This window comes from Lytechinus pictus, chromosome 2, assembly GCF_037042905.1.
Source record: "Lytechinus pictus isolate F3 Inbred chromosome 2, Lp3.0, whole genome shotgun sequence".
Lineage (NCBI taxonomy): Eukaryota > Metazoa > Echinodermata > Echinoidea > Temnopleuroida > Toxopneustidae > Lytechinus > Lytechinus pictus.
In genome coordinates, this window is record NC_087246.1 from 12,798,225 (window position 1) to 12,812,689 (window position 14,465).

The following is a 14,465-nucleotide window of genomic DNA, read 5'->3' on the forward strand; positions in this document are numbered from 1 at the left end:
TACCTGATTAGTCTGATTACAGAGGGGGCTGCCACACTTGCATGAACAAATTCCCCAACCAGCGGATGCCGACGTACGAATGGGAAGCCGGTTACGGCCGGTTATCATCCACTACCTTGTTTTATATCAATCATTGTTAACGGGTCAAAATAATTGTTTGATATTACGAAATGAATTCTTGATATAAAACATTGAAAAGATGATTTTTGATGACCAGAATAAAACACATGGAATGGGTTGATATGGACTAATGATGTCACGGCATGCCATAATATATGATGGCTTAATCGTCAAGGTGTGACAGCCACTTCAATAAATGAATGAAATCCACTGTAGCTACACACTTATAGAACAAAGCATAAAATTAAACTGAATTTGAGGGCGGTATGTTGAAAAAGCACATTTGCATTTAAGTTCTGGGCTGCAGTTATCTTCATTCTTTCAAATCTGAATAAAAAACCTTTAATGAATACACCTGCCAAGCATAGACGATCAACGTGTTATAAGGGATTAAATGTCAGAAATAAGTTTGCATACATTATTTTGTTGCTCTGTCGGCCAGATCGAGGGGGCGACTGTCCCCTATTCTTCCCCTTCTTTTTCAAGTAATGAATTGAAATTAAAAAGAAGAAGGGCGGGGGAGAGAAAAGGGAAGAAAGAAGACAGAAGATCATAATTAAGAACCGTTTAGCCCTCCCCCTATTTATCAATTGAGAAAAAATGACATCAACTTTTGCCCCCCCCCCCGCGGAAAAATTATGGCGCCGCCCTGCATGTCGGAGAGATGGTGTCAAGCTGGGGAATCATGCGTAACCATGTATCGTTGCAAATTCTTGCAATATAACTAAATGCAAATGCTCAGCTGTACATATAGGCCTAAATTACGTGGAAATTCAACATAGCAACAAGCGTCTTATAATTCTCCGTCTATACGTTGCCACTTTCACAATTAACTGCATGACACATTTTGGACACAGTTGAACGGCATAGTTCACCATTAAATTAGTTTAGTTGAAGTCGTTTAAACATGTTGAATATTCAAAGTATGCATGTCATTGTTACAATTGAAAAAAAAAAAAAACGGTCTTGCCTCATTTGCATTGATTCAGAGCAGTATAAGGGTATAAATAGAAGGGATGTTCTTCTTATCGGCACACCTTGTCACCACTGCGGCTTACCGGAACGTCTCTCCGTCTCGCCTTGCACCATCAAAAATCTAGTCATGAAGTCTTTCGTCTTTATCTTGGCCGTTCTCGTCGGGGCAGTTGTCGCAAAACCGAAGACGACCACTTCCGATGACCTGAAGCAACAGAACAAGGACATCTCGTCCAAGGAGTACCTTAAACGGGTCTTCCAGCACTCTGTGGTCTCTTACGTCGGAAGTGACGCCCAGGACATCGTCGAGAAGCTACAAGATCTTGGACTTCATGAGGCAGCGACCATCGCCAAGCAGGTAGATCTGAAGCAGATCATCCGAGACAACGGCATTTGTAAGTTGAATCATTTATCACTGTGCTTTCCATATTGTGTTCAAAACAAGCTACAAGGGTATACTAATGCGATCTATCCTGAAGGGTAAACACTATGTCGATTTAAATCAATCACTTTACAGCAATTTTCTCAAAATGTAATTTTTTTGTTACGTATACTTGCCATGACAAATGTTAAATATAAATGCAATACATTCGATTCATTATTCAATTTCAGTTTTAACCAATTTGGAACTTTAAATTATTTGGTAAACATTTTACGCACCATGTTCGGAAACTTGATTCCATTTAATCAATTTTGATGGAAATCGCATTGCAGGCCCTATTTTTTTTTTCTTCAATTTTCCAGCACCCATCACGTTGTGCATGCCCAGTGACAAGGCTGTCCAGAAGTGGAGGCAGGAGCTCCCTGAAAGACGGATGCCAGAGAGGGCGATCTTAAAGAACCTGGTCAAGGCTTGGATCGTTCCAAAAAGGGTCATGTCATCCGAGGTCACAAATAACCAGAAGATGGAGAGCTTGAATGGCGCCAAACTGAGATTTAACATCTACAGAGATGACGTCGAGGTAATTATTCAACCCGCGATGCTACTCCCAGAATTCATTTATTCAAAGCTCTAATAATCATGTCCCCATTACTTAGCTCTTAGCAATATGGTAAATGGTCATTTAGATTTTTTTTATGTATCGAAGGGTTCCCAGATTATTGAGTTTGTAAATTAAAACCCAGTATCAAGCGTCGTCAAATTTTTGGTTTGTGTTAGAAAAATAACATTTTGTATTCAAGCTTGTCTAGAATGTAATTTTGAGATTTAGTGCCAATTGTGTAGAAATCTGTAATCTTGATACAGCCATTAAGCTTTGGAAGGGCAACGTGATTTTTAAAACTTTTTGATGTTTTTATACATGTTTTAGGTAATCACCATTAACGGCGCTCGCATCGTTGACGCCGATAGGGCATTCACCCAAGAAGTCATCCAGGTAGTCGACAAGGTCATCTATCCACTTCCGATTGGTGACGTCATCGAAACCTTGAAAGATAATAAAGCCTTCTCCGTCATAGTCGACCTCGTAAAACAAGCCGGAATCGTACAAGAACTCGGTAAGTTGGCTGTGAATGGAGTCTGGCTCGAGTATAATGAAGTTGCTAATCCTTTAATTAAAAAAAATTATTTTATGTGACATCGATTGATGACAATGTAGTATAAAATAACATATTATTATTACAATACTAGTAATATAATTTAGTAGTGCAGAGGCCATATATGATAAGCAAAAATCATTAGATAGGGCCTATATACATGTGTCGTCCATACTGGTGTCGTCTAATTTCAACATTCCTATTTAAACAGTAAAATGTAATGGGTTCTTGGTAATTCATTGCTTAAAAACTAAACATGATCTTGGCTTCACTGCATCAATTTTTACTGTTAATTTTAGAATCTGATCCCATCACGGTTATTGTACCAACCAACGACGCCTTCCAAGCTCTCCCATCCGGTGTCCTAGACGACCTCGAACGCGACACCGACAAACTCCGTAACCTGCTCAGATACCATGTGATCTCTGATGTCAGATATTCTGTCTCCTTGACGTCTGGACAGCGCATCCGTGCTTCACAGGGAGATGAAATTTCAGTCTCCAGAAGGAACGGTAGGCAGCTTTATTTTAGCACTCTTTTTCTCAGGAATCTGTTAATTCTTGGGGGTTTTGTTTGAATCATTAGCTCGTATATAGGAGTGAAAAACCTGTTCAAGAAAATTACAATTTTCTTAGTAGATTGCATACGAAGCATCCCAGTACTAGGCGTAATTACAAATGGTAAAAAACCTTCATTCATTCATTCAACAACAAAAAATATGTAAAAGGTTAGCCAACTTGCAAAAGCATAGAATACAATCGTTAATATCCTTGAGATCCGTTTTGTCTTGTACAATTTTTTATCAATATCTTTTCAATTCACTTTGTTTACTTTTTCCAGACCAAATTGTCCTGAACGAGCAGAGTGAGCAGTCGGAAGCTCCACGAGTGATCTTACAGGATATCCCTACCACCAACGGAGTCATCCAAGTAGTCGACCGGGTCGTTCTCCCGCCTCAAAGACACTTCGTTCTCGTTTAACCAGATCAGACTGATTAAACGCTGATACGACCAACAATATTGATTGAATAATTCTATATTTCGATTAAAGAAATTCTCTTCTATACATAAACAAGACATATTCGTTCTTTTTATTTTCAGTGTGGTGAAGATGATGAGAAATGTCTAAGAACTAGAACAAAAGATAGCGAATGGGGAATGTGTTTTTGATCCCTTTTGATGCGGGTACAGATTTGAAAATGTTAGTGCTATGTTTCTGTAAAATGACTGGTTGTAGTTGGTGAACAATTGTTTTTTAGTGTTAAACATTTCCCTACTTTCATTTCTTGTCCTCGTGATAGTTGCTTTTCTGTTTCTCTTCACTACCCCCTTGCTTTTACATTACATTCCTTAACCTTTCCTCCGCCCTTCCTCACCACCCCTTGTCTTTCTCTCAACCCCCGTCTTTCTCTCACCCCCTCGCCTTTCTTTCCACCCCCTCGCCTTTCTCTTCGCCTTTCTTTCCACCTCTCGTCTTTTTCTCCACCTCGCCTTTCTCTTCACCCCCTCGTCTTTCTCTCCAGTCTCCACCCCCTCGTCTTTCTCTCACCCCCTCGCCTTTCTCTTCGCCTTTCTTTCCACCTCTCGTCTTTCTCTCCACCTCTCCTTTCTCTTCACCCCCTCGTCTTTCTCTCCAGTCTCCACCCCTCGCTTTTCTCTCACCCCCTTCGCTTTTCACTTCCCCCTCGTCTTTCTCCCCACCTCCTCGCCTTTCCTTCTACCCATCGCCTTTCTCTCACCCCCTTCGCTTTTCACTTCCCCCTCGTCTTTCTCCCCACCTCGCCTTTCTCTCCAGTCTCCACCCCCTCTCCTTTCTCTCCAACCCCTCGTATTTTCTCTCCACCTCATCGCCTTTCTCTCGCCCCCTCCGCCTTTCTCTCCACCCCTCGCCTTTCTCTCCGCCCTTCCACCTTTCTCCGCCTTTCTCTCCGCCCCCCTCGCCTTTCTCTCCGACCTTCCGTCTTTTTCCGCCTTCAGTGTTTTCTCTCCACCCTTCTGCCTTTCCCTCACTCGTGGATCTCCTCTACCCTCATCCCTAACTCACCCCTGTCCTGGACTTTCTCTCCTCCCTCCTTAACTTTATCCCATTCTCGCATTTTTCGTGTCTCCCACTTATATAGTGCATATTCCCCCTTCGTATCTTTTGTCTCGGTGGCGTCACAATAATGTTTTTAAATGTTTGGAGGGGAAGAGTATTATCCTCACCCCGTCTTGCTGTTACCTCCCCTGTCTTTCCTACCCCCTTGCCTTTCTTCTCTTGTATTTTCTAATCTTTTATTGGATTTTTTTCAAATTAAATTTTATTAAAATCGTAAAAATAACAGTTCAGTATCAGAAACAAAAGTTAATGAACACCTCATTCTGGAGCGAGACTCAGAGATCCGTGTTTGAGTTTGAACCCTGATAAAAAAAACTGATGTCAACAACTTACATTTTCTTCGATATAAACGGATTATGGACTAGAATGAGATGGGGCAGGGCCGTATTGCCACCCGCCTAAATAGCTATCGTACCTTTCACACGGAACACAGCATCCTCAGCCTTGTCCCTCTCTCCTGTGACTTTCGCTTTTCCTTGCTATTCATTATTTCATTATTCTCTACCCTTGTTGCTTTTCTCTTGTCTTTCTCCCCCCTTCCCTTCGCCTCTTTTGCGCCCCTTCTGCCCTTTCCCTTCTTGCCTTTCTCCTTAGGGCAGCGGGGGGGGGGGGGGGGGGTCGAGCTGAGGGACTTTAGCTCACCACTTTGTCAATTTATGCCGTTCAACGTACTATTTTGTTTTGACATCGGTGGATTTAAGCCCACGCGGTGAAGCAACGTCACGTGGACAGCAACGCTTTGAGAAGGCGCCGCTGTGACCTGTACGTGTTTCACTTGATGATGGTAATGGCATCACAAGCAGGCCACATTATATTGACAAGAAATTATTTGGATTTCATCCCAGATTTATTTGCGGGTCGGGACGCGCCCGCTAACGAATCTAACGTTCTCTGATTACCTGTTTTTTTTGTTATATTGTTATATTGAAAGTCTTAGTAGGATGAAGCTAAAGGATCCAATGCGGAGGAGTTGATTTCTGTCGAGCACGTGGAAAAAACAAGTGTCTGATTTGCCCTGTATTTATTGAACTAATCACAATAAACTCAACTGTTCTAGTGAGGCACATCAGTTTCACTCTTCCTATGCATATCATTTACTGATTACTCCACTATATTCAAATAGAACCCGATTTACCTGGTTTAATGTTGAATTACTGAACATGGGAAGAAATATATATTAAGTCAATTTGACAGGTCACAATTACAAATGTTTATCTCCAAGGTTATTAAAAGAAGTTACTGCGGAGTGAATTGACCTAAAATCAATGAACTCATGTTTGGTTATTTACGGGATTGGTTTCGGAGATGTCTTTAGGGTGTAGAGGGGATTAGTTATTTGGTATATAGTATATTGTATTCAATTTCACAACTAGATTTCCGAGATATTCAAGACCTTTCAATATTTTCGTCAACACACTTTGAAATTAAATTACATATGTGCGGTAACTGGTTTATAAGTTCATGTGAAATGTGAACGTAAACAAGTTAGTTGAAACACCGCTTGAAATAATCACAAGAAAATTTGGAAATCGATAAGCGAGAAGCATGGAAATGACATAACTTAACGACCATGTTTCTTAACACATCTTGGCAAAATATGGGTTATGCGTTTAGGACCATAGACAAGCAAATGAATCGACGATCCAAAATGAAGAAATTCTCCTATAAAAGTTTAAATTCTTGATGGGTGCATGAGTTTGAGTGTGCAAATAGATGTAAATAGTATTTACATCTTTTTAAAAATTTTACTTAGCATGCTTATATACAATATAAGTTAGTAATTAATAAAATGCATTTTCCGAGCTCAATGCACACTCTTTATTTCGCACATCATCATTTAAGGTAACTTGGGTAGATCGCGACCATCTTTCAATGCACGAATGCTATCATCTTTAAGAATCAAGAAACATAAAACACACTTATTTGAGTGGGTAATGGGCCAATCACAATTTGCCATGTGATCTATTTTATTACATATTTCAATATATCCGTGTGAAGCAACATTTGTCATGTAGGATATGATCATTTTGTTGACAGAATTATGAATCTAAAAAATTCAAATGCGATGAATTGATGATTATGATACAGATGGTATAATATCGATGAGGACAATAAAATAATAATAATAATTAAAATGATATTAATAATGAGGGGAAAGAAGGAAAAACATGACAATTATTCAGCATCGCAACCACTTGACAAACATTACTGTCTCAACATGTTCAATCTAGATTTCTAACTTTTAATAACAAACAATGAATAACGATAAAGTCAACGCCATGCTGGAAGCTGGCTGCAGGTAGCTGGTTGCATAAGCCTGTAGCAATATATTTATTTCACTTGAAACTGAACTTTTAGTTCATATCAGGACTCAATCTTTAAACGCAAAGAAAGAAATAAGATGAACTTTATATTTGTAGACATGATGATAGCTGCGTTACCGCATAAACCAGTTCGAATGACCTGTTTACAGACCTGTTACATGACTCCAAATTCAAGCCACCCACACTTTAAAATAAATACCAAATGAGAGAATTAAGGTATGTTTTCGACCCCAAAGTTGTTATTGAAATTAATCGAGAAGTTTGTCTTATTCGAGAATTCAGTTTACATGCAGAAGGATTGTTTATTAGAGAATAGTGTATTTCAGCGACATTTCTCTCCCCCTATGGATTATTGACCGAAAGAAACTCCATCAGGAATTGAATCAAATTTGGAAGGAGTATGTGGTATGTAGCTGTTCGATAATACATTCTTTGAAATAAAGTCACTTGAATTATCTGAAATTTGATAAATTTGTTGAATGCGATATTGTGATTTTTTTGCAAATGCTTTTATACATATTTTATTATTAATGAAGTTATAGAGACAAGTTTTTCTTGTCAGGTACCGACCAATCGATTACTGAGTATAAGCAATTTCACTAGGGATGATTGGAGATGAAGGGAGTTGGGGATAAACATTTGGTCAGCATTACTCGGACTGTATCATGACCAAATAGCTATATACAAGTTGTTTCATATCTTTACCAGTCGGGACCTTGTCTGAGCCAGGGTGAGTGGGGGGTGCGAGTGTGTGAGGGTGTGTTTGTAGGAGCGAGAGATGTGTGTGATTATATGTCTTGCGTGTATGTGTGTGTGAGTGTGTGTGCTTTAAGGGTGAGGGTGCGTATGTGAATATGAGTGCATGTTGCGGGCTGCAATTTTGTACTGTTATTATTATTAAAAAAAAATATATATTTCTCCTTCTCTTGTAGCAATTTTGATTTGCAACCTGTATTGTAGACCCTATTCTGATGCAATAAATTAAATATTGATATGTCCACACCTCACATGGAAAAGTATCCTGTTATCACGTTATGTTATATCGGGCTTTGAAGCAAAATGAAATTGGAGAGCTATGTCATCATGTTGAATTTTATTTCGTTTTCGGCAAAATTTTCCTTTTAATCATCATATATTTTGAGGTTTACATAGATGGTCAGGGCTTGGTTTATTTTCCTAGTATATATAGGGTTTGTAAATAATTATTGTATATAGACATTTGTAATTGTTGTTATAACTAGTTATTTTCAGTTTATGAAATCGATTTTAGGTGAAATTTCCAATGAGAAAAAGTTGAATAAATTGTGTGTGTATACGTGGGTGCGTTACTGCGTGTCTTTTATTTTGCGTGTATAGGAACTCTCTAAATGCAAGAATTTCCACAATCACACTTCTCGTGCATCTTTTTTTTTAAGACACTTTCACTCCCAAAAGAGTTAAAATCCACTTCCAAACAATGCAAATCTCACTCCAAAAGGACTAGTCCCTCGTCTCACTCCGATAGTAGTGTGACTATGTATAAAGATTAAATATTTTGTATAATTATAATTATATTTACTCGTGTTATTGTGTTGTATTTCCTTGATTTAACTTTGGCTCGAAAGGGCACTGCATGATTTCGATATACCTTTCTACATGTATATAGTGCTGGAACTTTGTATTGATTGATGTTTATATCAATAGCATATTGTGTTTATTTCCAGTCAAAATTACTATTATGATTGCCAAATTAACATGACTAACTAGTGGTTATTCACATGTTAATTGACAAGTGACAATGAAATGAAGATAAAACTTTTTTTTAAATCTAAAAATATATGATTATCGATTATAACTAGTGATATTTTTGTCGAATATTATATTTCGGACAGCAATTGACAATAAAATGAAGTTAGGTCTTTTTCTGTATTTAAAAATGATTATTCATTTTTGGTCACAATATCCAATTAAACATGCAATCATTTAAGACGAAAACATTTCGTCTTGCGACAACTAATACACATCTGATAAACTCCCCCAACACTGAACTGAATTCCTTGTCTGTTTAGATATTGGATTCCAATTCCAAAGTTTGCACTCTAACAGGAAACTATAGTAAAAATGACTAGATCATTAATCAGGTGGGTGCTTCTGATTTAGTCAATCCAATTCATCGAGTATTTGGTATATATAGCGCGCGCCTTTTCAGTTTGCTCCACTAGATACTGCATGTGTACACGCACATGTCATGTTGCCTCCAATGAAATCTATACTAGTCAGAAATCACTGTGATCTAGTCAGATATGACTAATATATCGGTTGCATCTATCTGGCCCTTTCATCTAGTCATTTTAACTAGTTTGTTTAGGACTATAGCCTAATATATGGCACTGACAAAATCCGACGAATATTGCTGATCTTATTTTTTTTACGTTTTCCATTCATTTTCCTCCTTGGTATTAGTGTCGTCTAAAGTTAAAAGAGGAACGTTTCTGAGGGACACTACAGCTGGTGACGCCCCGATTCGTTCCATTTTGCCTTCTATCGTTTTCATTTCATGATAGGAATACCCAAACGAGTTCCCACAAGTTTAGTATTTCATAGATATAGCCGCTACAATTCAATTTGTTATTCCCATAAGAATCATATAATTCGTGGACAACTCAATTTTTCAACTTAACTTCATGCTTCGTGGGAAGGAATTAAAGATTCAAATTATTCTATTTGAATGAAGGTAATGCATTTTTCTTTAAGTGGTTTCTCTTGCTTCAAAGTTTGATATTAGGTGAATTTATACTGCAGTACTTTTGTCTTTTCAAAGCATACATAACTTGGATTCAGTATACAGTAGTTACTGTTCTATGAAATACAACAAAGCACGAAACATAGGAACATCAATGCTGTTTGTGAACTCATCTATTAACATGATATGATTAATCGGTTTGGCAAATCTATAATATAAATGGCTCTGCTTTTGGAATAAGCATGGCGCCCTCTTATACATTCAATGAATGCTATAATGGAGAAAATAGAAAGGAAACTGTTTTGAAATGATTCTAATATACATGTATGTAAACGATTGTGTATTAATATGTTTTTATTACTAAGGATTTTTATTAAAAAATATCTGCAATTTATAAATACATCTCATTCATTTTTGGATAGTAATAAAATCATGCGAAGGGAAAATCTCTCTTTTTGATTGGTAGTTCTGTGTTATTGGGTTGTATAATATGCTGTCAATGAAATCGTCATTGAAGAGATTAAACGAAAATAGATTAATGACTAAATTTGATTTGTGTATGGATAGACTCTCAATAATATGAAAACAAATTTGGCCATTTTACCTTAAAAGTCCTTAATACACGTTTGTGATCAGCTAAAAATTGTTTTCAGGGTTGTATAATATTGCTGATTAGGATTTTATTTTGGAGCGGGCCGATGAATTTCTTTCAGTTATAGGTCTTGAGTTTCAGATTTAGGTATACCACTTTCAAAATGAATTGTGGTAGTACAATTTTCAGTTCATTTTATTGAATTAGAAAGAATGACGTACACTTACTCAATCAAATAGATAAAGGGTGTGATGTCTACACTATCAGCCATGTTTACTTGGTAAATTAAATTAGAATGGATATCTTTATCGTTTGTCTCATGACATGTCGCCAGCAGCTGCACGCGATTATCTAAGAAACGATGTCAACAATTATTGATAGTACGGCTGTACAATCTACAGGCAACTTTTTCAAAGGTTACTTTAATCTTTAAAAATAACTTTTAACGGTTATTTGAATTTATAAATATTTTAGAAACATTTCCATGTTTCATCACGAAATTTTGATATAATGTAATATGTTTTGATACATGCATGGAAAAGAACAACAAAGTCGCAAGTGATCATATTCATATTCAATATTATCATTCTTATTATTATGAGTTGTGACATAATTATTAACAATTTTGAAATAAGCAAATTACAGAGCAAAAAAGTGGAGCTTTTGGTGTAAGGTTGTGATATCTGTGCAAATACACTCAGAATGCAATAGACCTAATTCGGTCTCTAATCACTCGACTAGAGACCAGTTTTGGAGTGAACAAGAGATCTTTGCAAAGAGACTGTGCATCTGTTGGACATTTTCACTCCAAAAAGAGCAAAAATTTGCTCTTAACAAATGCAAATCTCATTTCATAATGTCTGGTCCTTGGTAACACTCTGAGATGATCGAGTGTGATTTAACTCTTTTGCATTAAGAGTGTGCATCAATGATAGCACAATTCATTTTAAATATTGTTATTGAGTGAAATTGCGCCCTCTAGTATTCATTTTACATCCCTAGTGAATCGTCCATCCATCGTGCTTTTCATAAACATATAGAACCTCCAAACTTTCAAAACTTTTACCGTTTTATTGCCCTTTCGAATTTGACGTGAGAAATGATTGAATTATTGTTCCCTTTATTTTTTTATCATAAATTAAATCGTCTTCAGATATTCTCAGTCGTGCCCAGTAGTCAACTTCCTATTCTAACACTGCAAATCCCAAATGCGGAACACTATCCTCGATTTAAAATATGCATGCCCTCTATTGAAATCCTACAATAGAACTAAAAAATGACGAACGCAGAAATTTACCCGCAGAAAGAATTGTTCAATTCGGTCCATTCTACCATTCACACCGTTTCCAATTTATACTGACATTAACATTTTATGTTTATACTATAAAATTGGAGCAAGCAACTAAACCCCTCAAATAAAGTTTGGAAATCTGTGTTTGGCCATTAATTTCTCCCAATTTCCGATTTTATACAATGCATATTTGATATCATTCAATGGATCATTTAATTCTCTTTAAAATGATACCATGCTTGTTATGATCATGCCATCAGGGAAAGAGCAGGATTCAAAAGTGTTGGATGATGTCTGAATTGAAAAGCTGCAAAACGAGCAAAATAGGTTTGGAAATCTGAGTTTGACCATTAATTTCTCCTAACTCACAATTCTATACAATGCATATTTAATATCAGTTAAAAGATCATTTAATTTTCTTTAAAATGATACCATGCTTGTTATGATCATACCATCACAAAAAGAGCAGGATTCAAAAGTGTTGGATGAGGTCTGAATTGAAAAGCTGCAAAACGAGCAGAAATAGTCATGAAGGGTCAATACAGAACATGATTCTTTTTCTTTGTCAATAAAGATGAAAATCCATTCAAATGAAGCCCCTGCTTCTGTAGTGATGATACTGTGAGATAACATTGTTTGAGTCGTGGTTTGAAATACCCATGCATGTTTGTTTGTTATGTTTTTGCTTGTGCAGAGGTGTGTTTGATTCCATGTTAATGGTGATGTTAAGGTGCATGAAAACATTTAAAAGAAACCGCTGAGAAACTCACTCATCACCACTGAAAAAAGAACAGTGAGTTTCAATATTGTGTCCTTTTGCAACTTTTGAATTTTGAACTTGCCCCACATTTCAAGGCACTGCACCTCCATGTGATTCATAATCATATCCTGTAGGGTATCATTTTAAAGAAAATTAAATGAGCTATTCATTGATAGTAATTAAACATTGATATTTACTAAAACCGATGAGGAATTATCGATCAAATAAAAATAAAAAACGCTGACAAACTCACTCATCACCACGGAAACAAGAACAGTGACTTTCAATATTGTGTCATTTTGCAACTTTAGAATTTTGACCTTGCCCCACATTTCAAGGCACTGTACCTCCATGTGAACCAAATCATACCATGTCGGGTGTCATTTTAAAGAAAATTAAATGCTCTATTTATTGCTATCAATTACACATTTATATTTACTAAAAAAAAAGGAGGGATTTTCGATCAAAGTTAGATTTCCAAACTTTTTTTGAGGAGTTTATTTATCTAATATTTTTTTCCAACTTTTCTTGCTTCCAATTTTCAATCACGCGACTGCACACGAGGTGTTGGTTTCTTTCAGACCACGTGTGGGTGTTTGATGAAGGAATTTCTATGTATTTTTAAAATACATCGATCTGGAGGTTTTAACCCCATTTTTCTTCATCGCCGAGGTGGCTCTTTACTTAGAAACTTCAATCAGATCAGTCTAACTACATTAAAGAATGTGGAAGAAGACATCAATATAATATTTTGAAAGTGGTAACTGTAAAAAAAAAAACGAAACAATTAGTAACAGAAATCAATAGATAAACATTATGTGAAAGGGGGAAAAACAGGGAAACGGGACCCAAATAATAGTAATCATTCCAATGAATTGTGAATTAAAAAGTCAACATTGAATGGGGAAAAAAACAGAGCGTTTTAGTAAGTTGATGGAGTTGTAGCAAACCAATATAATAGCAAAGATCAATACCGATTATTAGTTATAGTAATAGAAGACTTACATCAGTGAAAATGGCACAGAACTGGAAGCCTGACTGCTAGGATCCACAGTACTCTTCCAGAATCTCGGGTAAAGGTAAAGGAACTGTTATATTCTGGATAGACTAATGCTCATATATATACACTAAAATGAATTCTGAAAATTTGGGTGTTATTGTTCTGAAAGTAAAAACCGAAAGTAGAAACCGCGCTTTCTCATTATTCTAATAGAATTCTCCTGTGGAAGAGCTGACCACGCCCTGCCCTATTCGGTGTATCTAGAACTATCTACGATGCTTCTCTGTTTTACACTATCTGTAAAAAAATGGATTCAACATTGAAGGTTGTCTTACTTTTTTTTACTTGCAAATAATAACTTTTTAAACGCCCGTCCTACGGGACTTATTATATGGTATTACGCTCGATGTCCGTCTATATGTCCGTCCGTCCGTCTGTCTATCTGTCCGTCCGTTAACTTTTCTTTGAAAACGCGATAATTTCAGTTTAACTTAACCTAGGCTCATATAATTTGGTGTGTATAATAACATGCAGCATGTATTTTAGAAAGCCTATCGATTTTGAGGTCAAAATGTCAAAGGTTAAGGTCACAGTGAGATATTTTCATCTTACCCTTCTGAAGTCCTTTTAAACGCGATAACTTTAGTTTTTAAAACTTAACCGAAGCTCATATAATTTGGTGTGTATTATACTAGCATGGATCACACGAAGCCTATTGATTTTGAGGTCAAAACTCCATTTTCCGCGTTTCAGGCGAGCGTTTTATGTGCTCGCCCCAGCGACACTCTATATAGTTGATAATAATGATGATGATGATAATGATGATAATGATAATAACAATAAGATAATAATAATAATAATGATAATAATAATATACAACATACCGCTTAATACAACATTTCGAAGCAACTGTATACTATTACCCGCGGCTTTATATGACAATACCGAGTAATTTATTGATAAATGTCCTTGACAAAATTATTTCCTTTCGTTTCTTTGTTATTTTCTTCTGAAATAACTGTAATGTAGCTAAAAAGAAATATTACGC

General features: G+C 36.5%; 1 protein-coding gene across 1 annotated transcript; it reads left to right on the forward strand.

Moving 5' to 3' along the window:
- The first annotated feature begins 1,138 nt into the window (after nt 1–1,138).
- On the forward strand, nt 1,139–4,077 carry LOC129275345 (transforming growth factor-beta-induced protein ig-h3-like). Its single transcript, XM_054912104.2, has 5 exons — nt 1,139–1,490; nt 1,840–2,057; nt 2,406–2,592; nt 2,931–3,143; nt 3,472–4,077. Exons 1-5 carry the CDS (start codon nt 1,223–1,225, stop codon nt 3,609–3,611), a joined length of 1,026 nt encoding a protein of 341 aa, XP_054768079.2. The 5' UTR covers nt 1,139–1,222; the 3' UTR covers nt 3,612–4,077.
- The last annotated feature ends 10,388 nt before the right edge of the window (nt 4,078–14,465 follow it).

Bases quoted from the DNA above. Each gene is read 5' to 3' on its own strand.
- LOC129275345 (XM_054912104.2), top strand. From the start codon at position 1,223: ATGAAGTCTTTCGTCTTTATCTTGGCCGTTCTCGTCGGGGCAGTTGTC. The intron at 1,491-1,839 runs GTAAGTTGAATC...TCAATTTTCCAG, and splicing joins CATCCGAGACAACGGCATTT to CACCCATCACGTTGTGCATG. The intron at 2,058-2,405 runs GTAATTATTCAA...TACATGTTTTAG, and splicing joins TCTACAGAGATGACGTCGAG to GTAATCACCATTAACGGCGC.